This window comes from Numenius arquata, chromosome 12 (genome assembly GCF_964106895.1).
Source record: "Numenius arquata chromosome 12, bNumArq3.hap1.1, whole genome shotgun sequence".
NCBI lineage: Eukaryota > Metazoa > Chordata > Aves > Charadriiformes > Scolopacidae > Numenius > Numenius arquata.
In genome coordinates, this window is record NC_133587.1 from 27187248 (window position 1) to 27214794 (window position 27547).

General features: G+C 46.3%; 2 protein-coding genes across 2 annotated transcripts in view; both read left to right on the forward strand.

Moving 5' to 3' along the window:
• Positions 1-2091, forward strand: part of LOC141471205 (myosin-IIIa-like) — a 54749-nt gene extending 52658 nt beyond the window's left edge. The window contains exons 19-20 of the mRNA XM_074157626.1: positions 30-170; positions 1977-2091. Of these exons, the coding sequence (XP_074013727.1) occupies positions 30-170; positions 1977-2091 (256 nt within the window). The remainder of the gene's footprint in view (positions 1-29; positions 171-1976) is intronic.
• A 3105-nt stretch (positions 2092-5196) lies between these two features.
• Positions 5197-27547, forward strand: part of GAD2 (glutamate decarboxylase 2) — a 39084-nt gene continuing 16733 nt past the window's right edge. The window contains exons 1-8 of the mRNA XM_074156841.1: positions 5197-5272; positions 5525-5584; positions 5737-5886; positions 7020-7253; positions 12143-12233; positions 13047-13159; positions 17005-17120; positions 26967-27046. Of these exons, the coding sequence (XP_074012942.1) occupies positions 5197-5272; positions 5525-5584; positions 5737-5886; positions 7020-7253; positions 12143-12233; positions 13047-13159; positions 17005-17120; positions 26967-27046 (920 nt within the window). The remainder of the gene's footprint in view (positions 5273-5524; positions 5585-5736; positions 5887-7019; positions 7254-12142; positions 12234-13046; positions 13160-17004; positions 17121-26966; positions 27047-27547) is intronic.

Below are 27547 nucleotides of genomic sequence, written 5' to 3' on the forward strand. Positions count from 1 at the left end.
GTTAACTTAGTGTACTTATTTATTGACAGTCTGAGCAAAGTGCTAGATTTAGATATCTACTACCAAGAAATTTCATCTACTGATTCCACCTCAAAGGACAGCAGTTCTACCACAAGAAAGAAGAGACACTCAGTTGAGCGCAGGACTTCAATTTTAAGAGCTACTGAGCGGTAATTCGTACAAAATAATAATAGGAAAAAATAAATGTATATCCTTGTTGATATATTCAGAAGATTAATAAAAAGAAAGACACACTTTCAAATTAGACATAAATCTATTTTTTTATTCACGGAATCTTGCCAAATTAACTTGTAAAATGTATAGCTGAAAATTTCCCATCTTTATGCAGCGGGGACAAATGCTGTTACGATTGGTGTCCAGCCTACCTGCTAGTTTTTTGCTTCCCAAGTGCCAGGTGAGATGGACAAAAATCCTGCAGTAAATCTCTGATCAAAAATCAAATTAAACTAAAGCAGAACCTAAAAATTGTATTTCTGACCAGTTAGGTTTTAAATAGGGTGGATGCGCGCCGACCTTTCTGCCTGCTTTCTGCAGATAAGACACCAGCTTGACTGCCTCCTTTTCCTGCTCTCCTGTGTCAGCACGTGTGTTCATAGCCTGTGGTGGGACCTCACCAAAGTGGGCAGCCAGGAGAAAAACCCTAAAAGGAGGGTTTGCTCGAGCTCCTCTGTTCCCACGTAGACTTCATAGAGGGTGACCTCTGCTGGGCTAAGGGAATTGATATTCTCACTCTTGCCAGTGCCCCCACACACACTGCACGTGCAAACACATATTTCTATATCTTTATATATTTGCATCTTCTTGTGTCTTCATATATGTAAGAAAAACTTGGAAAATATCTAGGTCAAAGGCTTAAGGGAAACACTAAGCCTGGGATATTCACTGAATTTGAAAATGTACCCATAGAAATAGAGAAAATATTTATAGAAAATTTTGTGCCCCTTACGTATTTTATTTTTGGTATTTTTTCAGGTAGGATCTAAATTAGTTTTAGGATGGTGTTGTGAAGGCATGGAATAAAAAATAATAGTATCAGGGAATTACCATATAGTTTACATCCCTTGGAAAATGTTGCATTTCTAGGGTGGTTAATTACACCAAATCTGAACCCTGAGGTCTGGTTTAGATGAATGAGAACTTTGGCACTGAGCTTACTAAAAGGAATTTCTTACCTTTTGCTGTGTGCTGCTCTGATTGTATCCTAACTAGCCAGAGTGAAAATAATCTGTGTAACTTTTAAATTTACACTGTTGCCTCTGAGGGCAGATGAATGCAATGAATAAACATTTCTATGCTTCAGTATCTTTCAAATGGGGTCACCTGGATCTAAAGACTATACAGTCATTTCAGTCTCCAGAACTGAAGCACTGAGTATTTTTTATTTGGCAGTTTATCTTCAGAGTTATTATTTCAGAGTAATATACTTTTAAAATAACTGAGTTTTATTTTTAATCTTGCTCCATGGTAACGCCTGCTACCAGGTCACCATCCAGCCTGTGAAGAGGTGACTTCCAAAATGCATCTTCCCATCTGAAAAAAAAAATAAAAAAATAAAAAAAAAAGAAGAGATGGACATACAGTGAGCTCCACAGGCAGGTTAAAAACAGAGCAAACAAATTTACGCCAACTGAAAATCTGGTTCAGTAACCATCAGGCAAATGCTACTGCAAAACATCCCCATGTTCTCAATGGTTTTATGTCCTTTTATTATGTCCCTTTCATAGAAGAACATGTTGTTCTTCTGTGTTCATCTGCTTTTAGTATATAATATGTTTGTTCCAAGGTGCCTGCTTTATGTAGCACAGGAAGAGGCCTAGCGAAGTCAGTGGATTTTTTTTCCTTTTTCCTTTTATTTCCTCCCCCCGAGGGTGGAGGTTAAGCAGTCGATTAGGAGTGTTTGCCAAGGTAAATGTTTTGACTTTAATTTCTAAAACACTTCTGCGCTTAATCCCTAGGTCGAGGGTTGCAGAAAGCCCCCTGGAAGAGAGTAAAACCGAAGATAATCCCTATGACTACAGACGACTGCTGCGGAAGACCTCACAGCGCCGGCGCCTTATCCAGCAGTTTTAGCTGCTGCTGCTGTTCCTGCTGCCATTTGGCTTTTATTAGCATAATCTTTTTTATCATTTTATACCATGTGCTTCCTTTTTTTTTTTTTTTAATCTCTGATGTTTCAAGTTTACAACGTGTGTGTTCATGTGAGTATGAATTACTGTGGTTTACAGCCCAACACCGTGGCAAAGGGACACTGTCAGTCACATATCGTATACTTTAAAAATACCTAATACAAAAATCAGCTTTCTTTCAGATACCACTGCTACATATGAAAATTATTAGACGTTAAGCAGCTTAAATCTAGTTTACTTTCCTCAATGTATATTTCTTTCTTTTTTGCATTTCATGAGTCTCATCCAATTAAAGTAGATCATTTAGTTTCTAGTTCCCTAGTTAAGCTTTCAAATTTCTACACGCACCTTCAGAAAACCTTAGTTATTGTTTCTAATAAATAGTTTTACAGGAAAAAAAATATAACAAGAACACCATAGGGGAATTTCTGCCCATTTTAGGTTTACAATGCCTAAATTTTGGGATGAACTGTTTGTGGCAAGTGTCCCTCTAATAAAAACAAACATAAATGATTAATTGGATAGCATACTATGGCAGTTTATTTCATTATTGACTTTAAAGCTAGTAGCCAGTTTTAAAGGTCAATATTGTGTGTATAATCTTTATGTTGGAGATGTCCATTTTTGAGAAGTATATCCAGCCCTCTCCTCTGCCTCTGAGCTTTGTGACTAAGTGATGAACTTTTAAATCATGTTTGCTTTGTTCTCCTTTGCATTAGATTTTTAGGAATCTTAAATCTCTGGGGTGCCAAGAAATACGCTCTCTGGTTGATTGCTGCCTAAATGTAATGATCACTGTTAATCAGTTCCACTAGAAATTAAGTGGAAATAAAAGCAATAGCCACCATGTTAAAATTTTCCCCCGATTCCTTATTCAAAGGACCTTATTTCACAGAAACCACACAGATAATTGCTGCGCTTCCTTTCAGGATTTGTAATTGCATGTTCCCAGCTGCAAAGCAAGAGAAGGCAAATTTCATGATGCCAGTATAAAGGCCTGATCCTGCTCCCGTGCTTAGATCTCCTAAATCCTACGATTGGCAGCAGCAGCGAGCCACAGGGGTCGGGTTTTTGTCTGTTTCCCCCCAACACTTGGCTCTTTCCCCAGAGACAGGTAACCATTGCTTCCTGATCTTTAAGTAGTTATAAGGCTGTGCACCGAATTAAGATTTGCTGCAATGTAAAATTTGCAATACATTGTTTAAATTTGAAATCTGTTTTAAAATTGCTTTCTCATGTATTATTAAGATGGTAAAGTAAATAAAAATGCACAAGGCAGTGGTACGGTTGGCTGCGTCTGAATTACACCCAGAACTGACGAAGCACTGTGGACTGGGGGTGAGTGAGCGAGGTGGGGAAGAGCTCACAGCAGCCTCTCGCCGTGGAGAGCCTGAATTACCGTCTGCGTTTCCTTAAAGCCGATGTGATCTGGGAGCTGGAAAAGACCTGTAATTCCAGAGATGCCTGGGCTGGGCTGGTTTTCTTTTACTTTCCCACCAGGAGAGTGTTGAAAAACATCAAAACGTTGCTCTGAGATTTCAGAGAGGGACAGCCCTAGTAACCATGTGGGTGCGTGTAGAAAGCGGAGAGAGATGGCCTCGGCTGAAGACGGCCTGGGAGCTCCCAGGGCCTGGCTGCAAGGAGCAGTGGGGGTCCTGGGTGACCAGTGCTCTCAGCAGGGCCAAATCCTGGCCTGGCATGGCCTCGCCTGCCTCCCTTCCAGGGTTAGGGCTTGAAATCCCTCCTGTGATGGAGAAGAGGCAACCACGGCAAGGAAGGGCTCTGTGCTCCCGCGGGGAACCAGCTGGGTGGCTGGGGGAGCTTTGGTTGCCTTCAGAAACGACGTCGGGGCGGGAGAGGGAGCGGTTCCTTGCCTTCTCTTCCAGTCTCGCCTCCGAGACCTGCCGCCTCCCACGGGGCTGGAGCGGGGAGGGCGGCTCCGGAGGGTTCCCCATCCCCGGGGGGGTTGCGGGGAGACCCCGGGAGCGGCCCGGGGAGGCCAGGAGAGACGCCGGGGCTGGCAGGCGCAGGAGCCAGGGGCCGCCCCCAAGCAGCCGCGGCGTCGCGCAGGGCTCCTCCCGCCACCTCCGCGGGAGCGCAGGCGGGACCCCGCAGCCCAGCCCGGGAGCGGGGAGCAGGAGCCGCCCCATCCTGTACGGGCCTCGCCACCAGCGCCTTCTCCGGGTGGCCCGGCTCGACGGGGGCCCCGCCGGTGGCAGCGGGCAGGGCCGGGCCGGGCCGGGGGGTGGTGGGGGCTCGGGAGGGCTGTCCCTTCCCCGCCCCGGGACTCCCCCGCTGCTCGCCGCCTGCCGCAGGGGCTGTCCCGGCCTCGGGGCCGCCGCCCGGGAGTCCCCTGTTCGCAGCCGTGGGGGTACCCCGGTGCAGGGGGTGAGGGGCGTGGGGGTGAATTTCTCGGCGCGTTGCAGCTCACAGGATTGGGGACGGTTCCCCGTAGCCCCAGGGACCTGTGTCTCAGCCCTCCCCTCGGGGCACCGTGGACCGCCGCGTCCGCCCCCTCCACGGCCCGGAAAATCACCCTTCCCCTCCGCTCAGCGCTCGGCGGCGCCGGGCGGGGCTCGGCCCCCTGCTCCCGCCCCGCCGAACTCGGGCCTCGGGGCCGTCCGGCGCGGGTCGTCGGTGGGGTGGAGGCGGAACAAGGCACCTCGCCTTCACCTAGTGCTCGGCTCTGCCCCCAGCGCCCCCCCCCGCCCCTCCGGAGCAGGGTGCGGGGGACTCTTCACGGCAGCCGTCGCCATCGTCCTCGGCGGGGGCACCTCCCCCGGCGCCGCCCGCCCCGTCACAGGCCGGGGGCAGCGGCGCGACTGCTGCGGGGAGCGACCGCGGCCGCTCGGGGGAGCGCGCCCCGGGGGCCCCCACGGGAGACGCTCCCACCCACGCGTGCCCGGGGCGCCCCCGCCCCTTCGCCTGCCGCCGCCTGGCGCAGACGCACGCACTTACACACCCGCACACTCACACTCACGCACTCTCGCTCAGGCCGCCTGGGCTGCAGCTCGCCGCTCCTCGCCCGCCCTGCCGGTTCGCCACCGCCATGGCAAGCCCCGGCTCCGGCTTCTGGTCCTTCGGGGCCGAGGAGGGCTCCGCGGCCGCCGAGAGCCCCGGCACAGGTAAGGGAGCGCCGAGCCGCCGAGCGGGACCGGCCCGACGGAGCCGCCGAGCCGCCGTAGCAGCGCCGCCCGCTCGCCGGAGACCCCTTTGTGGAATCGGGACGGAGCGGCGGGGGACGACGGCGGGTCTGGCCCGGCGCGGCCCCGCTGGGCTGGGCTGGGGGTTTCCTGGGGAGCGGTGCCGGGTGTGGGACGAGGCGCCCCCGACCCGCGCCCGTCCCCACGGACCCTCCGCTCCATTTTCTCTTGCAGCCAGAGCCTGGTGTCAGGTTGCCCAGAAGTTCACGGGAGGGATCGGAAACAAACTCTGCGGTAAGGGCAGCCCGCCGCCCAGGCGAGGCTCCGCGCCCGCGGAGCGCTGACGGGCGGCCGCGGGCCCTGCCCCGGGGCGGGCGGGCGGGGGGGGGGACGGGACGGGGGCTGATGCCGCGATGCTGAGGCCGTGTGTCCGTGTCGCTGTCAAGCCCTGCTCTACGGAGATGCCGAGAAACCCGTGGAAACCGGCGCCAGGGCAGCCCCGGGGGCAGCGGAGCCGCGGCCGGCCTGTACCTGCGACAAAAAACCCTGCGGCTGCCAAAAAGCGGAGGTGAATTACGCCTTTCTGCACTCAACAGGTAACGGCGCTCCCGGGCCACGCTGCAGTTCTAAAACTAACCAAAAACAAAAACCGCCGTTCGGTCGGGAAATTGCCTCCGCCCGCGGTGCGCGGAGGCCGGGTGGGTCCCGACGGTGCGCGGCGGCTCCGCGGAGCTCCGCGCCCCCCGCCCCGGCCCGCTCCTCCGGCACCCGGTACTCGCCGGCGTTTCTCAAACCCGCCAAAACAACCCCAGCCCAAACCCCAAACAAAAAAAAATCCCTTAAAAAAAAAAAAACAAACCAAAACCAAAAACGAATAAAATTGGAGCCTGCAGGTTGCTCTTTCTAAGGGGCACCGCCAGCAGCGACCTTCTCGTTGAAGTCACTGCGATGTAATTAAGGTTTGAGGGGAGTAGGGGGAAAGAGCGCTGTCTTACCGATTGATTTTAATTCGAGGTATTTTTGCGCTTCATGTTTTCTGACCTTGGAGGTGGCGTCTCCGCTAGTAAAGAGATCCCCGCTCCCCGCAGAAATGCGCTGCCCAGAAACGCTCCCGTTTGCGCGGGGGCACCGGGGCAGGCTCTGCCCCGCTGGCCCCGCCGTGGGAGCTTGTGCTGCCGCCTGTCTGACCGCTCCCGGGTCACCCCAAATCAGGGGCTTCCACTCCAGCTCGGCTCTGCCGGAGCCGTTGCGCTTAAACAAAAGCTGTCGGTGCGTGCCCCGAGAGACCGTGTAGCATCGCCTCGGAAAAGACATTAAATTATCAACAAGTTACTCGCGTTGGGAGAGTCACAATGAAGGTATTTTATTGCAAGGCAAATGACAGTTTTTAGAGCGCTTTTTGTAGCCCTTGTTTCCCCGATCTTTTATTTTTCCTGAGATTCGTTTTCCTTTTTTTCTTGTTTCCCTGCTCGCTCTCATTAAAAATTGGTCTGAAATAACACTGTGGGCAAAATTTGCTATTTTAGATAGGATATTAAAACCTAACTATTATCTCTCAGAACATTCCTTAAAATACAGTCTTACCAATTTGCTTAGTAAATGAAAACAAAGTCTTATTTGTACCGAACGCAGTGACAAGATTTCCTAAACATAAACGTGAGAAGCCTTTGTCTGAACTCAGTGTATGCGGTCGTAAAACGAAGTGAACTTTCCATTTCTCCGTTCCCAGATCTTCTGCCGGCATGCGATGGAGAAATAACAACTATGTCTTTCCTACAAGATGTTGTGGACATTTTACTTCAGTATGTGGCGAAAAGTTTTGATAGATCAACAAAAGTTATTGATTTCCATTACCCAAATGAGCTGCTCCAGGAATATAACTGGGAACTGGCAGATCAGCCACAGACCTTGGAAGAAATTTTATTGAACTGCAGAACAACTCTGAAGTATGCAATTAAAACAGGTAATAGCCATGCTCATTTTCTACCCTATGTGATCCCATCCATTCGTTAAAGGTGTCATTTCATTTTGTCTTGAAACGTTAAAGCTTGAAGCAGCGACTGTATTTTGCCAGTTCCGAACAATTTCTAGCCGAGTCAGAAATCGTTTTCTTAAATGATAAAATACTCCAGCGGCCCCGTCTCTGTAGCTGTCAGTGCAGCCTCGCACACCCTCTCCCGTTTAAAATTGATGTTTCTGTGTGTCGGGAGTTGCCGACGAGCAGCCTTTTCACCACCTTTCCGACTTGCCCCCCTTTCCTTTTCATCCATTTTACAAGTGATGCCCCCGGGATTGCCCCTTGCTCCCCGCAGACCGGGGCTGCCTCCGGCTCGGAGATGGGGTGTCGGGGTGGGGGTGTCGTTCCTGCAGGGGGGCATCAGGGACAAACCCATTTAGCAGCCAAAATGACAATAAATATCCTGTACGTGGGAGCTGTGAGCGGCCATTTGCTGTGTCTCTCCCCTTACCTGCAGGACAGAAAAATAGGAGAATTTGGCAGAACTATGCGCAGGAGGGTTTTTTTTTCCAACTTTAGGCTCGAGCAATATAAACAAAGCCCGGATTGCTTTAACAGCCTTTTGTTGTTGTTTTTGACGGGGGAGGGCAGGGATGGGTTGACTCCCGACTGTCTGGGACACCCCCGTTTGTCGTGCCCCAGTGTAGGCTTCGTGTGGGCGTGGAGGAGGGGGCGGGGGGGGGGATAAGGGGGAGCGCCGGGGGTCGCCCAGGCCCGGGGCGGGGGGGGCGCACCCGGGGCCACCTTAAATAAACGGCGGCGGAGCAGGCAAAAAGCAGAGCTATAATTACGGCTGTGATTGAAAAACGATGTGAAGTGCGGGGGGAGCTCTTCGGGGGAATTTGAATTACTGAGAAATTGCTTAAAAACAAACGCGTTAGCAATTACTGACAGAGACAAAAGGCTCGTGATTTCGTGAGTAGAGGTTGAGGGGAAAAGAAAAACCGGGTTTTGTCACCTTTTGGGAACAGAACAGACTGATTCCAATAGATTGAGGGGGATCTGTGTAATCCTCGTTTAGAGGTGGAAATGCCCAGCTGAATGTTTTTGATGCATGAGTCGGGTGCTGCCAAAACGTCTGTAAAATATTGGAGTAAATAGTTAGATAGATGATGTCCACAGGAACAAAGTCGATCAGTCCGGTGATCCATGTGATGTGTCTGGGTAGGGCATAGGAAACATATTTTCACGGAATGCTTTGAAACACAGGATCTGTGAATGTGGAAAATCAAAGAATAGGGTTTCTTAAGCGATTTTTGTTCAGCTTTTATTGTCATAACCTGTTTCACATAATGGACCTAGTTCATTTTGTGCATCCAAAAAAGACCCTGTAAAACAATGTTACCATTTCCCTTCCTCCCCATAAATATGTAAGGCTTTTCCTTCTGGGCATTTTTTATTTCGTTTTAATGAAATTAGAGTTTTCACTTTCCAAGGACAGGTGCCGGGGGGGTGTGTGTGTGTGTGTGTGTGTGTGTGAGATGCGGCCGGGGGGTGCAGAGCCGTCTTGCCTGGCTGCCGCCCCCTGGAGCGGCTGCCCCAGCCTGCGGGGGCTCCCGAAACACGCAGGATTTACACCCGGAGCCCTTCGGCACGTGCTTCGGAGTAAAACGCTGGAATTACCCTCAGAGGAGGGACAGTGCAGTGAGGTTTCTGGCAGCGGGGGTCTGCCTCCCCTCCCGCTGTGGGAGCCCTTCGGACACGGCCCCTCCTGGGCTGGGGGGGGGTGCTGCAGGGGCCCGGGAGGCTGATTGGAAAATAAATTGTATTGCTTAGATTAGTCTCGCAGCTGGATCCCCATGTCCCAGCACTGATCCCCGGTTGGGATTCGAGGAGCCGGCTGGCTGATTTTTTGGCCGAGGGGCAGGCGTGCGATGCTCCCAGGTGTTGCCTGAGTGCCAGGGCTTGCCGGGGTGCTCCGGGGGCGCCACGCACGGTTTTCCACCCCCTCACTGGCCCGGCTACCGCCATCCAGCCCCAGCCAGAATTTTGTCTGAGAGAATATAAAAGGCAGCGTCTGCAAATGCAGGGGGAGGTGGATGTGAAATTCAGTTCCTGTGCAAGGCTTGCTGGGGGAATTGAAATGGGAGCATTTAAAAATGGCTTGGAAGCCCCAGGAAGGGTGCGAGGAGCTGGCGCTGGCCCAGCCTTGCTCCCTGGCAGGGCCTGATGCCGGCAGCAGGCCATGGGGCTGCGGGCAAGGCCAAACCCAAAGGCCATGCCTTTATCCGTGCTGTCCGTCTTTGCCCAGCCCTTCTCGGCGCTTGCCTGTCGCGCCGGTGGATGCTGTGTGTTCGCGCTGGGGGCTGTCTGTGCCTGACACCCCGTGCAGGCAGGAGCGGGTCTGAGAGGAGGGTGCGTGGGGCAAAGGCACGTCCTCGGCAGGGAAAGCCCAGCCCTGGCCATCCCAGTGCCTCAGCCCCGGTAATTGCACATCATCTCCCGATTTACTCAGGAATATGTGTAAATATGTTGTTTATTGCTAAATCAACCAGGAATCTCCTATTTTCACACACACACACACCCCCTCCCCCTGCTCCCTGCACCCTGTCGGTTTCTTTTGTGGTCACCTCTTTGTTCGGTGACAACCGCGACAAAGGATGTGCCTTTCAGGCAGAGTGATTTTTGAGCGTCTCTCACAAACTCTTCTTGCCTGGTCGGTCAGAGCCAGTGTTTTAAGCAGAGCTGCAATTTTCCGTGGCCGCCATCTGGCCGAGGGAAGAGAGCTCGCTCACCTGTTAGGGTGTCACCTGGACAGACAAACCCTTGCAGCTGAGGTTGGGGTCAGATCGGGGCATTACATTCTCTGCCGTGGCGTGTTAAAGCCACGCTGCAGGAGGGAAGGGCACTGGGTGGAGGGGACCGTGTCACAGGTGTAGTGTAGGCGCTGGGGGCTCTGCCATCAGCCGCCGCGGCAGCTCCTGCCCTCCTTGTTGTCACATCTGTGAAAGGGCACAAGGCAGCTCCCCCCGGGGTACGGCTGCCCGACCCCCGCGTGCATCCAGCCCCATTCCTGCGGCGGTTCCTAAAGCAGGAGGTGTGGTGTGGGGTTTCCTTGAAGAAACAAGCAGTGACAACAGGGCTGTCGCCTGGGGCTGGGTACGGCGCTGACGGAGAGCCGCCGAGACACTGCAGCTGCAGATACGAATTCTGCTATTCCCCAGCTTTTCAGTGTGGATTTATTTCCAAAGCAGGAGTTTTTCTGGCCTCTTCCTGTGGCTCGCGTTCGCCAAAGGCTTTCAGCTCCTGATTTTCTGTTGCTTTCTGGCAGAATTTGGGAGCTCACTCGGAGCCCGGCTGTGAGATTGAACCTGAGCTATAAATACCGAAACCTTTCTCAAAACCCCGTCGTCAGGGGAGATGCTGTCCTCTGCAGACAGAGCCCGTGGCGCAGGATTGCTGTGGCTTTGGCAGTGGTGGCAAGGATGCACATGTGCCCCAGGTCCACCTGCCCCCTTCGAGAGCGTGCAGGGGCTGGATCCTGTTGGTCCTGCCGGGTCTCAGCAGCATCCCTCGCTGCCTGATGGGCTTGGCCGCGTGTCCTGGGTAGTGTGGACAGGGGAACATGGCAGTTCGTATCACTGCTGGGGAGGGCTTGGTGCAGAACACAGGCTGGATGGCAGTAGCACGGGGCTCATCTCAGGTTAGGGGTGCAGGATATTGCATCTGTGCCCGTCCCCTGTCTCCTTTTGCCCTGCTCCGCTCTGCCCACACATCCCAATTACCCTGCCTTTGTGTGCTGCGAGGTGAGAGCTGGGGAGCAATTCCCCGTGCTGTTCTGCCAGCCATGTGTCCGCGCCTGATAAGAGGCCACCGGAGACCAAAGATAAGTTTTCTTTTGGTGCTGGGTCTGCATTTTCTCCAGTCATCTTGCTCTATCTTTTGTTTTCCGTGACAGCAGTAACAGTACATCGTCTGTGGGTCAGGACAGGTGTTTTCCAAGCAGAAGCTGCCTTCCTTTGAGTCGGACAGCATTTAAGTAATTGTGAACTGTCTGTAATTTGTACTGGAAATTATGCCACTTAACAGGGGCTTGTGGGGAGCGGCTAGTAAATACTGAGGTTTAATGGTTCCTGCATTTAATGGCTCTAGGCATATTTTTAAGAAAACCTCTTAACAGGATTTTAGAAAAAAATCAGGAGCCAATTAGATTAATCAGGTAAATGGACTATCAGCTCATTGAGTATGTTCTTGTGCACCATTCTGCTGGGGCAGTGGTTCTGGTTTTCATGGGGTTTGTTTAAAGTCACAATTGCGAGCAGCCAGGCTGTTGATAATTGCACTCTGACAGGGACGAAATGACAAGGACTGCCACCTTCCCTGCCATCTTTGAACAATCATCAGCCTTTGAGTCATGTGCAAAGCAGTCACCAAAATGTTCCATTTTCTCATTTCACTCTATTATAATCATTAGCCATTCATCACTGATGTTATATGTACTGGCAAGCTCTTCAGATGGTGTCTCGTGCGTGCCTTTCAAACCTAGCCAGGCAAAAACACATCCAGTGGCAACACGTGACACACTAACGGGAGCAAACAGCTATTTTTGTGACGCAGCATCGTGCTAATTTTCACGGCATATTGAGAGGATAATAGGGAACGTTGGAATTTATTATTCTGTGTTCAGTGTAATTACTCTGATTTTACTGAGTTTGGAATGAGAAAGAAAAGAAATCCTGCCTTTTCCGAGAAATGTATTTATTGCTGTTTGCTTTGTTTCATACCTTGAAAGCACTTCCTTCTCTATAGAAATCTGGAGGTAAATATACCATTCAGCACTGAATAGTTTCATTCAGAGTCATCAGTCCTTTGATAACATTTTCCATCTTATGCAGGGCACCCTAGATATTTTAATCAGCTTTCAACTGGATTGGACATGGTTGGATTGGCAGCAGACTGGCTGACATCAGCAGCAAATACTAATATGTAAGTAGCAGATTTTTTTCCATAGTAATACTTAATATAATTTTACAGTTATACTGTAAAATATTAGTTACTGTAGCTGAATGAAAGAAAGAATACTTTTACATTAAGGTTGCTGGAAAAGCAGTTGTCTGCTTTTAAAATGGTTGTTATAGCTATTTACATGAAGACTTTCGAAATTGTCTTGTAGATTGTCTCCTATTAGATGTCATCATACTAATCTGATGTCGGTTTTTCTATGCCCTCAAAAAATATACAGAAAAAAATATTTTAGCATTTTGCATGGATAAATATGTAAAATGGAAGGCATTCATGTAGAGAGGTTATGGACAGTCTGTACTCAGAGCAGTTAAAGGCATTGCTTTCTCTAAGAGGTGCAGAATTTAAAGTGTGGGGTTTTTTTCACTTTAGGACTAGGAAGCATTTTTGTGCACTTGCTTGGCTTCGTGCTCTGTCTTGTCATCATGAGTAGAACTAGTAATGTGTATCCAGCTAGACACGAACACAGATTTTTGCAAGGCAAAGGTCCGGCTTTGCCCAGCAGCTCTTGAATGCAGGGCAAAGCCTTGAGCCTGGAAGAGGTGGCAAGATTTGTTTCACTGAAATGGGTGGAAGTGGAGTCTCAAGTGCTCTCAGCATTTCTCTTTCTAGACATTTGACATCAAATCAAAAGGAAGTTTGTCAAAAGTATTGTAAAACAGAACAGTACCCAGTGTAAGATAGAGTGTATTGTGGCTATAATACAATGTAATATTGGAAGAAGATGTGTTAGTGTTGTAGATGAAAGCATTAAATATGGACATTACTACATTTCAGGTTCACCTATGAAATTGCTCCAGTGTTTGTACTTTTGGAATATGTCACACTAAGGAAAATGAGAGAGATGGTTGGCTGGCCAGGGGGCTGTGGCGATGGGATATTTTCACCTGGTACATGATATTTCAAGCTTTCTTTATTTTTCAGACTATGCTATATGACATCCCCTGTAGTTAAAAAGTAAACATAATTAAATATGCATGTTTGAGAGGACACTTGCTAATAACCACCAGTGGCCTCTTTGAGATAAAGTATTGCATGTTTATGAATTTCAGGGATGTGATTACAAGGGTCTGTTTGAGCAAACTGCACTGCATTATTAGCAGCTGTAATGGCACATGGGAAACATAATCAGAAGAGACATTTCCCTTGCATTTTCTTTTTGTCTCCGCTTTTTATGGATTACATGAAATAGAAGGACTTTTGTATTAATAATGGGGGGAAGAAACACAGCAATGCTCTCCATCACCGCAGGGAAAATTGGAGCAGAGGGAAAGATATAGCATCCCTTTAAGTAATTTTAGTGGAGTGGGTGAGATCCTGCCAACATTACAGTATGCAGTTAGCTTTCCATGTCTGAGCTGCCTCTTGAGGTCAGTGGGGTACTTGGGTAGCTGGTTAATCTGAGTGCTTAAAGGCTCAGAAACCTGGTTCCTTCAGGGCAAGCCAATAAGGCAAAAAAATAGTGTGTGACTAACTGTGGAGAAATCATTGACTCCTGACAAACACTACATTAAGACCTTTTTTTTTTTTAATCATCACACTTAGTCTTTTGATTTATATTCTTTGTCACCTCCTATCTTACTCTGGAATTTCATTGCTAAAAATTTTGGCCTGTCTATATCACCAAATTGCAAAAACTAGAAAGACTTGACATTGGCCATAGCATTTTGGCTTGTCAAAAGAGAACAGACTGGTGGGGAAGGAGCCCTCCTGGAAAGAAAGTTCGTTGACCTAATGGAGAAGGAAAGAGCATTTGGACTATCGAGCAAAGGACGGGCCTCACTGATAACAGCCTAGGATGTTCAGCCCTCCAAGGGCGTGAAGGGTACAGTTCATGCTGTGCAGAAGGTCAGACAAGGCTCATCTTCAACTTCTCACATCTGAATGCACACATGGGAAGTGGTGCAGGAGTTTTGTCCTGGGCCTTTCCACAGAGGTGGAGAAAAAGATGAGAAGAATTTATGTCTTGTTGAGTCCTTATTTTAAAAGCACTGAGAGCAAAACCTCTGACAGCTTTTACTGTAGTGCTTGGAGGTCCTGATGGAAACCATGGCTCCATCACAGAGGGCAGCATGTAAATGTGAATCACGAACCCAGGACCTAAGCCAAAGTTTTTGGAAACTGGACAGTGGCTGGTTACTGTCCAGTCCCTGGCCTGGCTCAGTACAGCTGGTCTTCAGTTCCTCACCTTGCAAGGCCTGAGCCACAGGAACCCCACCGGGGTGGTCAGGGACCTAAGTGGGGAGAAAAGTGCAGTAGCACTGCTGCTCAGCCAGACCTGGTAGGCAGAGGCTGGGCACGGGCAGCAGGCTGGGGTGAAGGGCTCAGTGCCAGCGTCAGATCTGCCCAAATCTGGCAAACTGTGCTTGAGACAAATAGGGTGAGTCAGGAAAGATGAATACCTCAGGAAGAACCAGATGCTGGAGCTCACTTCGTCTAGCTGAACCCTGCATGGGGACGGGCTCTCTGGCAGGTGTCACGTACCTGTCCTGGCCCTTTGCAGCACTGCCCCCTCTCATCCTGACTTTCTCTGCAATTTCTGGTTTGTGCAAAGTGCATCTTTCTAATTCACTAATCTTTCTAACTCAGCAATACCTAGTGTTCAGGTTCTGCTTTATTAGGCAATAACCAAAATCATCTCTGCTGTCTTCTCATTTCAAACTGTCATGGCTTCAGCACTTTACTGTTGCAAAGAAAAGGTTCTCGCTCTCTGCATCTAGAGTATCAATACATGCAAAGTATAGAGGCCTGATTAGGTTCTCCAAATTCCGTAGGTGTGTTTTGTTGCCTGCAATTAACCGTGGGTGTAAACACAGCTGCAAAATTAAAGGCAGAATGAGGGCTTATTAATAAGCTTAAAGTTAAATGGGTAGGTAATAAATACTAATAGGAAAGCCTGGTATTGAAGAATTTTAATGTTTCAGTCTTGATTCTTTTGACACTGAGCCAATGACTTTGGACAAGATAGGCCAAATTGCTTCAACTTAGTTGAATCACCTAAATCATCAAGAGCAGCTGTTACATGACATCTGCAACTTTTAGGGACAGGTATCCGAACATTTATTCTTAGTCTCTCCATTTCTTGTTTTGTCATTTGTGAAAAGATGTGTAGAAATATGTTCATACCTCTCAAGGTAGTTGAAAGGGGAAGAAAAAGCTCGATCTGTACCGACCCCTGTGCCAGCGATGCCATTCCTCTGTGGCATTTTTCCTTGGATTCGCAGGAGGGACAGTGAGGTCAGGGGAAGTCCAGAGCAGCGGCAGCCTCACTGCAAGAGCAGAATGGGGACACTGGTTAGATGTGAATGGCACAGTTTCTGTGGGTCGTGGAACAGTGTATGTGTCTCCAGTGGGATAAATACAAATCTTACACAAGTCAGAACGATGTTAAATTTGCTGGCATATATACCCTGCTGGTGTAACGTGGTGTGGTGTCGCTGCTTTCAGCAGAGCTACCTTGATCTGCTTAAAGGGTGGATTTTATCTTGCCTCACTTTGGCTGTCCAAGAATTGGGTGTCTACGCTGGGCTAGTTAGCAGCTCCCATATATCGAAGGTAGAAGGGTGGATGCGTTGGCAGGGTAAGTCATCCCACCTCCCACAAGCAGCTGCTTTAGGATTAGCTGAACCATCTTCTGGAAGTGCCTGTCTTGTGCTCTTCACTCCCATTTTTAGGTGGATGAAAGTTGGGTCAGCTGAACTCTACCTCAGCTGCATTCTGACCTGCTCATTTAAAAGCCTAAAACCATGATCAATATACAACTTTGCTTTATATAAATGTATGTGCATAAACATCAGTATATAATCAATCTGTATATATATATAGTATATATACAGGAAAAAACTGATGGATTTTATGTATACATGTCTCTGTGTGTGTTTATGTGTGTACATATGTAAAAGTACTCAGACTCTGCCTCAGGTTCTGCATTATATTCCCATAGTGCTCATGCAGCATTAATGTATAATCAAACATTGTTCGACAGAGACACAGAGGCTCAGTTTGTAACAATCTCAAAAGGGAAAAACAAAGTGCTCGTTTTTAATTTATGGATCGACAATTGAAATACGGGAACAGAATACTGTTGGGCTGTCATCTGGTACCCATCTTGAAGAGGGTATTTTAAATCAATGTATGCCAGAGATTTTAAGGCTAGTGCTAGGGACAGCTAACCTTTTCCCCTTGCTCCCATCAGAGGACAAACAAAAAGAAAAATATTTGTTAGAGTGGCCCTTATTCCTTTCTCTTCTCTCCCTCCACTCCAGTTGTCCAGAAGATAGTATCTGTTGGGACTCACTGTGTGGGTTTCCTCACAGCCAGGGCATGAAACACCACCCTAATTTGGGAGGGGAGAGCACAGATTAGGTTGCCCTCGGAAGCCACTTAGGAAGTTGCCTTGTGGTGGCATCCGCTTGGGAGGTGGAACAGAGTGGGGTTATGTGTTGATGGCATACGGAAAGATAAGATTGGGGACTAAAGGAGAAATGGTAACAAAAATGAGGATGAGGGGAAACCCCCATCACTTTTTGCAGCAGTACTTTTTGCATAAATGTTATTTGGGTGTAGTAGATCCTGTTATTACACAACCCAGCTGTGAGGAGCGCCAGGAAGAAGACTGCCATTAGGCAAAAATATTAGCATTAGAGTTAGAAAAACTATAGCAAGACTTGTCATTTGTTCTGCAATAATATTACAATGCATAGAAAAAGTAACAGTATATTACTGTGGACTCCAGGTGGTGCCATATCTAACATGTATGCTATGTTGATTGCACGTTTCAAGATGTTCCCAGAAGTTAAAGAAAAAGGAATGGCAGCTATTCCCAGACTGGTTGCCTTCACATCAGAACATGTATGTTTCTGTTTTTTACTATCTGTTTACATCTGCTTGTATGAATTTATGATGAAGAGGATAGATGAGCGGGAATTTGTAGCCGACTGTCTTCATTTCTGTTATTCCTTCACTGGGAATAAAAAAAATGGGAAGGAGCTGGCTTTTTGCTATATAGGGGGATGAGCTGTGCAGTTTTCTGTGGCTGAAGCCCAGAGAGAGCAGGCTCTACAGACCACTGCCATATTTTTTTTCTCGCTTGTGTCTGTATAAATGTCAATGTGAGTGGAAAGGACCACATCCAATGATGAGAGCTCATCATCAGACTTCAGTTCTTCCAGGAGTGTCTTTTGTTTGGGTCACTGAGAGAGAACAGAAAATCACTTGGAGTCAAAACGTTTCTAGCTGAAACCACTCCTGCTGTTATTTAATGAGAGGGTGATAACATACATGAAGACAGTAGCGTGGAAATGCCGTGTGTGTACAGCAGAGCAGCTGTGGTATATGGTGGGGAATGGGGCTTTGCTGTGGGTTTCTGTCTGTGAGCAAAAGCTTCCGCACGCTGTGGTTCCTCACAGGCACCGATGCGGTCTGGCAGTGCGGAAGGTGAGGGGAGGTGGGCACAGGAGGAATCAGAGTGGTCCTCAGGGGAGGAACGCAGAGTTTTTTGCTCTTTGAAGAGCCATACAGAAGTCATATTTAGGTCTGTATTGTGTGGGAGGGTGGTATTTTGGCTTTATGGCCGTTTAAAACTCCTTGCAGCTTATAGTGGAGAATGCGTGTGCAGGAGGAAGGGGAAGAGAAAGGGTTATATCCAGGAGGGGATGTGAGGTCTTTTTGGGCTCCGTGGTCCCCTTCTAAATTTCTTTCCAGCTGTGTGGTCACAGCCAGAAAGGACTCTTTGGTGGCTGAGACTCAGCAGGACACCGCCTATGTTAGGGAACAACATCTTCCTGGCTGCCTTTTTTGACTTCTCAGACACCGTGTTTCCATTTTGTGCAAGTGTGAAGAGCAAAGTGTCCTAAAAACCAGACAGAAATGTCTGGGAGGAAATCCCTCTGAGGATGCCTTTCATGGCGATAGGATGAGATGCGATACACAACTGTGGGCTCCGCGTTGCAGAATGATTGTCCCCAAAGCAGTCAAAGAGAAGGATATTCTACAAATGAGGAGCAACTCTCCAAAGTTGGCTGTATAGCTAGAGATGCATTATTCATATGGAAGTTACAGACCTAATAAGTCTTGCAAATAAGATTCAGCATGATTATTTAAAATAACAAATCCTATTAATCATTGGAGAATTTCATTGTATTCATAGTGATGGAATGTTAAACAATGAAACAAATTGTGCTATCAGTCTCAAAATAATGAAATGAGCTTTAATAATTGTGTTTTCATGCCAGGGAAGAAGCAGTTCCCATAGTAAATTAAACATTCCAAAATCAAATATACTAGAGAATCCATGGACCAACATCTGAAATCTGTTACATTTTAAAAATATCTTGAAATTACAGTTTTGTCCCTTCCTCAATCAAGATTTTAATGAAGTATGTAATGGCACATCTCCTAGGGAAGTTAAGAAACCACACTACATGAAGACAGGAACCTTTAACCCTTAATCGCCCAAAGGATATGGGATCAGGTTTTAACCCTCAAAATAGCAGAGGCTGGTACAGGAATTGCAGAGGCCCAGGCATATAATCGTTTTTTAGATAGGAAATGTCATGCAGAACCTGAATAGACACTAATATATGAGAACATCATTTGTCTCATTTATCCTGTCATGCTGATCTTCTACTTACTTTTAGACTCCTCAGTTTGATTCCAGTTTCTCTCTGCCACAGTTGGATGCTCTAATAAGACGATGGCCATGGAACAAGCATAAGTATAAACAGGATACTGTCATTTCCACATGCTCTGCACGTGTGGCATGATAGTAAACAAAGCTTAAAGTTATTGTATGTATTTGGAACCGTGGAGATTTTTGACTCAAAATTTTCATTCAGAAGCAAAGATTCCACTATCAGCAGTTCTCAGACAAGAATTTCAGCATCACAGACCAGACTCTATTTTCATTTCTACCAGTCTAGAGCTTCCATTGCTATAAATGAATGAAGTTACACCGCAATTGCCACCACTGTTACTGTAATCAGAATCTGGCCTCAGTCTGACACCATGATAGGTTCAGCTGCCAGTGGGGGAGAAGGGAAGGGAGGAGTAATTCACAGCTTCTGGGTAATTTCCTTCCTAGTTTAGGAGTGCCTCATGTTCCTAAATTAGGAGCCTCACTCTCTGTATACAGAACCAGTGAATAGAGGCACCTCTGGAGAGAAACTCGGAGCATCCAAATTAGGAACCTAAATATTCCTTAATTTAGATGTTCTAAATCACCTTTGGGAGGGGTTCACCTACTTCTGTGCGTTGACCATACAGAGAGATCAGCCTCCTGACACACGCAACCTACATTAGGTGCCTGAAATAGGTTATGTGACTATTCTAACCATGCATGGTTAGCAGAACCTGAGCTGTTCAGTAGGACCATGACTTATCTCTCACTCTGCTTCTGCATATTTCTGTTTCACTAGGAATGGTGAAATACACTATCACTGCTTTGGTCAGTCTTGGCCCTCGTATAATTTTACTGAGATGTACTTGCACTCAGGACTTACTTCAATCCTCTGTATTTACCAGTGCATCATCAGTGGTTCTTTCATCTGCACTGGTGCAGGAGCAGAGTGATGTCCTTCAGGGCAGCTGTTCTGGACTGCATATGACGCAAGAGACTTTGACTCAGAGGGGTAAAAGTGATGAATGCCAGTTGTAAAAGGCTATTTTAGTCTATCGTTTCAAACACAGTGAAAAGTCTTCCTCCTATGTCCCAGTGCATCAGCTTTAGGCTGCTGTGAGTGTTCAGCTGAGCACATTCCTACTTCAGTATGGAGAAAGCAGCTGAAAGGCAGAGCTGCCTTCTCAGAATACTTCAGTCGATCCATTTGTCTACAAAGCAAGTCCTGTTGAATTTTAACCCTTTCCCTGTTGTGATTTTGACCTGGCCAACTAGCACTGTCTTAAACAGCATGCAACAGTAGCTGGAAATAGCGTGGAGCAGGGATCACCCTTAGCAGGTAAAAAAGACAAAGACATCTTGCCCTGGGAAGGAAAGGGGTGCAGAAGAGAAGAGTTTAGATGTAGAGAACTAGTTGGGTTCAGGTTACAAAACAGCTTTTGGCCTCTTAGTTCGTAGTATAAAAATAGCTTAAGAGACTTGCAGCTTTTCCATAGACTTGATGTTTAATTAGGGGCTGTACGGACTCAATCCACGGTTCAGAGAATGAAAAAAAAGCTGGGCATAATTGGAAAAACATAGAAATTTCTTCATCTCTTCTGTTTTCCAACCGAGCAAGACTATGCTCATGTAGTCCACGTCAGCTTTCTCGGTTTGCCACCCCTCTAGCAGCCCCTGAAGGAGAAACGTCTTGTCAGGTGCTCACCAGGGGAATAGCCATACAACTTCTGTCATTGTTTTCGAAAAGAAAATGCAGAGTAAGAACTGGGAGGTGATTGAGTCTGATCTGACAGTAAGGGACCTCTGCACCCAGTTAGAGACCCAAGAGGACACAAGAGAGGCTCTCCCTGCCTCTGGCGTCCTCCCATCTGCACTGCTCTTGTGGTGAACTAGCTCCTGCCCAAGGCTTCACTGATAGTGCATCTCCAGCGTGCACTGATTGTGACGGGTGGGTCTGTTGGCTGCTCAGGGATAAGGTGTCAGCATTGTAGACAGCCAGACATAACTGAGAGGGACCTCATGCTCAGGGGGAGCTCTGGGAGCACCTGTGAGCTTGTCTGCGATGGTAGGGGAGCATCCTCACAGCAATAGCACATGCAGCATCCACGCAGCAACTAGATCAGAGGCAGTTTGCCATCAGTCACCACTTCAGCTTCTTGCATGCTGATTTCCCCATTACTTGCAGGGAATATGGCAAACTACACCAATAGCTGTGGGAGAAGAGGGGCTTTGGCAAAGTTTTTGTCTGAGCAGTTTCTGAAACCTAATGTGGAGGTTCTTGGTGCTGAGGCAGAAGGAAATGAAAAAGTGACTTCTGTCTCAACACAGACAGCTTGATAGCCCTCCATTTCACACAGCCTACAGAAGATTTTGGGTTGTTTTCTGTGTAGGATGAAAAGCTGATCTCTAGTCCCACCACTTCCATGGCACATAGCGTTGCCCTTTGGCCAGGCAACTTAGGAGACAGTTTGCAGGACTGCCACCTGCAAGAAGCAGTCCAGGGGGTGGCCTCTCTGGTGGGGCTTCCAGGGAAGGACTCAAGGAGCCTGGAGATCATGTTTTCCATTTGGTAGCATGAATTACAAAGCTGTTAAGTTTTATGTTTGAGCATGCAGAGTAAGTAGCGAGTTGATCACCTAAGGAAACTAAAAATCAAACTAATAGATTCACACGTTCTTTCTTTGCATTGCCTAATGCACAATAACTAGAAAGGTATGTTTTGGTGGTATTTAAAGCCACAAGGAAACAGTGAAAAGTTGATCTTACTTGAGGAGCAACTTAATTCAAGTAACACCATTCAAATCAAAGTAAAACCATTTTCCAGAAAAAGTAGTGCTCTAGGGCAACCTATCTCAAAGGAGACATTCGTCATTTGGGTCTAATCCTTCATGTGGTTAATATCTCGTGACTTTTACACTGCCATAGGATCCTCCTGAGCTCAGTGCAAAATTTCTTATCCACAGTTAATACTGTAAAACTACCCACACTGGAAAAAAACAAGTTAGTCTTGCTGGTTTAGAAAAGCAGTATGAAGTTATATTTTTCAAAAAACGCAAAAGATGGAAATATTAGTATGTTGTGCAGAAATGTTAATATATTCATTTCTCTCCCAACATTAACAAACTGAATAGCAGCAGCTAAAGGAAACAGTAGCAAACATATATATCATTACAGTGTATTTAAAAATGTGGTGGGACACAGTATACTCCTTTTGTGGATAATTGAAGGAAAAGCTATAGCTTACAATTAGATGTTAAAGATAGGATTCATGTCAATTAACTTTAATCACCTAAAGTGTAAACATTTAATCTGAATTTGTCTATACACTTTTTATAGCCAATAAAAAGAGCAGGATCTGCAGAAGACAGCCCGTCCTAGTCTAAAATGAGTGCCAAAACTTCAGGAATGGGGCGGCTTCTGGAAGTACCCTTTCTTCCCCACTATTGAGGAAGCCCAAACAGCAAACCTAGACCAGCCCCACATTCTTAGATGGTTAAAATTAAGAGAGAAGTAGCCCAGCCTACACCTCCAGACATGCCACATTGTTTAAAGCCCAGAAGAGGTGAAGAGGAAAGCTTGTCCACCTCCTGTGCTGGCGTTTGGCTGATGGGGTGAGGCTGGGGTCCAGGTCTGCTGGGCGTCAGGCTGCCAGTGATCAAACCTGCAGATCTCAGAGAGGTTTCGGCTGCCGGATGGCTCGGCTTGCTCAGCATTTGGGAACTCGCTCCTGATGAGCTCCCTCCACAAAGCTTGTGCCGCTCTGGATTTATGTGAGCAGGGAGCAAGTGCAATCTGAAAAACCAGCCATGGCCTTTTGGGCTCATGGCAGGAGGATGGTTCTTCTGACAGCTTCAGCCATGCCACAGTATAAGCAATTCATTTAGCAAGGTATGAAAATAGGAGCATCTGTATACTGAAGCACTGTTCATTTAAGATAACAATGTCGTATTTTTCAGCATCAAAACATTTTTAGTTATCTAATTCTTCCTTTTTGCAATATTGCACCTGTAATAAATTTACAGTGTGTTTTTACTTTACAAAGCTAACTATGAAAAACTGGCTATCAGGCAGACAAACTTATTCCTAACAGCATTTGAAATTTTGGACAAAGGGAAGATACCCCTGGCTCAAAATCACCATTTTTTTTCCTAACCGATAATATGCCTTTGTGGCTAATGCCGATGAATACTCTATACCTCCTCCTTCACCACTGAGTTGTAGCCAGATCTTAGAGGCAGATTGAGGTTCATCTCTACTGGGGATGTGTTTGTACTCTTCCATGCACCCTTTTGCAGCACGAAGGGAGGGAGGGAGAAAGCCACAGTGACAGCCCACTCCCACCCACATGTCCTCCTGTCTCTGGCAAGCACAGGACAGTGGTGAAGCTTTGGACGTGCCGGCTTCTCCTAGCCTGGTTTTTCCTGGAGGACTGGTTCAGGCAGTCTGCCTTGTCCTCCATTTTTGACCCTGATTCTCCCATCATAAGACTTCAGATCTGCGCTACGTGACTGTGTCATGAAAGATGGCGTTCAGGCTCATTTCCTTGCATGGCTAAACAGTCTGTAGCCCCCATATTCCAAAACAGGTCACAATTAATGTCCTTCTTCCCTGTTAGCCCGGCTGAATCTGTCAGTAGTTCTGTCTAACCAGGCTTATTTCTACAATAATTCCTTCTCTTTGACCTTTATATTTTTCTATATATACCTTTATATTACAAAGGCAACCAAATTTTCAGGACCATCCCAGGAATACTAAAATAAAGTTTAATATTAATCATCATTAGGAAAGTTTTCTTTGCTTTTGAAACTATATTTTTTCCATTTTCACTTTCATCCTGGCTTTTTCAGAGCCCCTCGGGCAGTTGGAGTAATTCTTCTGATGTTACCCAGAGACACAAAAACATAACAGCAGTCATAGATCTGTGACTGTATACACAGATTGCGCAATTTCATATTAAAAGTTTGTTTAGAAATCGTAATTGCATTTGCCCTTCTGTGCACAGAATTCAGTATTTCTTCCCGATTTATCCCTAAGTGTGTTTTTGTTCCTGACTGCTGAATCCCTTCCGTCTGTAAAAAGCTTTCAGGCAACCAAGCTATCAGCACTACATTCATTTTTTTTCCCCAATGCTGTTTTAGCAGTGCCATGAGACTTCTCAATGAGGCAGCTGAACTTGGCCATATTCCAGTGGATGCCTTTGAGCACATGGGCTTAATTTTCTTCCTCATAGTAAACCATTCAAATCTGTATTTTCTTTTTTTTAAGGCACTTTGAATAGTTCTATTTTCTATTAGAAAAACGATTTGCAGTAGTAAATCTATTTTAACTAATATAGAATAAGAAGCAAAATTAATCAGTGTAATGCCATTCACTCAAAACCCAGTGAAATATATCTCTGACTCTTCCCTCCTATATCTCTACCTGTATATATATGTTACACTACCCAGTATGTGCACAACAGCTTGTGTAACATATGAATAAAAAACAGAACAATTTTTTTTTAAGTATATACATTCAGTTCTAGCTTTTTTTAAGTATATACATTGTTCTAGCAATATTCTACCACTGTTTCAGTTTTTGCAAAGTTCAAAGATACCTTCCTGAACTTGGGAATTTTTATAAGCCTCCTGATGGCAGTAGCCTTCTCATGGCCTCTTCTGCTCCTTGCTCTCATAAAGTTGAATTGCTGCACCATGGAGCTCAGGGAAACAAACCCCCAAGGCTGGGAAGAGACTAAAGTATCTTCCATGTATAGAGGTTTGTGACACAGTCCAAGTCTTAATCTATAGTGCATTTGTACTTGGGAAGAGTCCACTGGATAATCTCATGAAGCTCATGGAAATGCAGTTGTTCAGAAATTCAGTCTCAGGCAATAAAAAACGTGCCATGAAAAATATCAGTGTGGTGCTGAGTAGGCCCATGATGTTCAATGTGTAAATACTTCCTAGCGCCTTGTGTCTCCAACTAGAAAAACAGCAGGGCAAACTCCCTGTGTAATCTGAGCATACCACTAGCCTGTGGTTTTAATAAGCTGGACAATAACAAGGTGTTAACCATCTCCCAGTTTCCAGAGTGATGATGCCTGCAGGTGCTGTATGCTTCCCACTCACAGACAGCAGATACCACAGGGCTTGGTCTGCAGGGAAGGGGTGGAAATCTCACCTGATGTCACTTGGCACCCACTCCAAACCAGCAACCCTCATGCTGGATGAGAATCCTTCCCTGGAGGTGCCTGCTCCCTCCAGAATGCAGAGGGAATTTTCTTGATGCCTAGAGCCTGATTAGACTAGCTGCAATGAACCCAGTCTAGTTTGGCAAAACGCTTAAGTACAGGCACAGATTCTTTGTTGCTCCTCTAAATGCGTGGCTATATGTTTCATTTGATCATGAAAAAGTCAGTCTGACATGCGTATGTTTGCATTTCAGAACTTGCTTGGTTCAGGGGCTTAGGGTGGTTTGCTGTACTAGGGCCTTAAAAGCTGATTTTAAGTCTAGGCAACAGGGTCACTGGCTGCTCAATGCACTTTGTTGGTGTACTGCATCCATGCCCCATGGGGGGAGGCTATATCAACCCACTGCCTTAAAAAAAAATCAACGTAGTGTGAAAAATGCCATTTACCTGAAGTGTTTTCAAATTGTCCATGTGTCATCAGTGAATCATGGCTCAAGAGCAATCTGAACTTCTTCAAAATGTCTGAATATTGAAAAAGTCAACGGGCCTCATGAAAACTTGAAGCATTTCAGCCAAAATGGTGAGATACAGGCATATGAAAAAAGGAGTTTGGAGGGGAAACGCTTATGCAGCCTTAACCATAGCAGTCGGGACTGAACGAAAACTACCCCCTGAGCAATTTTTAAAACACAGGGTTTATTTTTTTTTTCACTTGTTAAGTTGAACATGCATGTTGCAGTTCTAGTCTTCTTCCTCTCTCTTTCATAAAGTTGGTTTAGAATTGATTTTCATTTCTTAAAAGTGTTCGTTCTGTACACAGCCCTTTAGTATGCAGTGAAATCCCACTGACTTTGTGGCCTTTAAGTGGAGCAGTCGTGTGGAGCCATCGTGTCCACCACTTGCCCTGCAGCTCTCTGCTGCCTGCGTTACCGTTGAAGCCAAACGCCCCGCTGACAGTGCAATAGTGTTCACTTCTCTGCTTTGTGGTCTTCTCCAGACTATGTCTTCCTTTCTCCTTTAACGTCATGGACACCTGAAAAACCCTGTTAGGTTTGAATTTCCTCAATCTTTTTTATAGTGTTAAATCCTAAGCTAATGGTACTGTAGTATACATAAAGAATTTCCATTTTTTTTAAAGTTTAATCACCTGTAGTTAAAATTACTTTGGACAATGTTGTTATAGCTGGGTTTGAGTTAATACAAAATCAGATTCTTGGTGGTATAATTTGATATAAAACTATTTCATTATCATAATCACTAGGTTTTAAATTAGAATTATAAACCAACACTGGCTCAGGAGTTAAGTCCTATGAGCTAGAGAAAATGAGGCTCACTTGCTCTCCAGTATTTAACTTCCACATTTTATTCTGTACACACAGATTAACTAATAGTCTTACTAATAGCCCAGTTTTGATTTTAAACTGCAGTAATATTTATTACTGGGAGTTATTACTAGCTTTCACTGGCATGAGATCACAATTAGGCTTCCTATCTTAATTCCTCTCAGTATATTATTTGCCCAGAAGTTGCATAACAGAAGCACATCACTCTGGATGCCACAAACTAAATTAATTCTCTAGGGGAGAATTTTTTGTTTCAGTAAATCAAGTTCATAGCTGAATCCATACAAGCAATAGAAGCTGCAGGTATACATCAAGGACGAAATTTGGGTCCATCATCAGCCACAGTTGTGTATTTAATGATCCAGGAGCAAATCCAGATTAGGGTGTTTGCTGTTTCTCTAATTGCCTATAGTGGGCTGATATGAAGCCTCAGATTACAGTGATCAGTTTCTAAAAATCTATGAATAGAATTACTGCCTGTGTGGGACTACTTGCTGAAGAGCTTGCAAGAGTGTAGTGTTTTATATTACATTGGGTAAGAAATAATAATAAATGTATTTTTTCAGAGTCACTTTTCTGTGAAGAAAGGAGCTGCAGCCTTGGGTATTGGTACAGATAGCGTGATTCTGATTAGATGTGATGAAAGGTAAGTAAAGATGCCAAATACAGCTCTTTTTATTGGTACATAAAGAGGATCATCAGGTGCTCAGCTCAGAGAGAGCGTATAGGAGGCAGTCAGCAGTTGGTGTAGTTCATTGTAGGGCTACCATTTCCAGCAACCTTACACTAATGTGTCCCGCTTAAGGAACTGGCTCTGTCAGTAGCTTCTTTACGAGTCAGTTTTTGGAGCTCATGAAAGGTCTTAAAGTTCCCTTCCTCAGGTTTTTCTGATACTTCTTCTTTCATCCTGAAGTGAAACGAAGTATTGACCTAACAATCATTCTTTACCTGTTCTGCTAAGAAATGAGGGAAGGAGCTTGTTTTGGTCAAAATGAAACATTTCAATACTCTCACAGTTTGATCCATTAAAATGAGCTGAAGTGGGCCATTTAAAGGAATAAAATATTGAGGCACATTTGCTAATGTATTTCTGTTACTTCATGCCCCCCCCCATCCTTCTCGTGTTGACTACATTCCCACAGTGGCC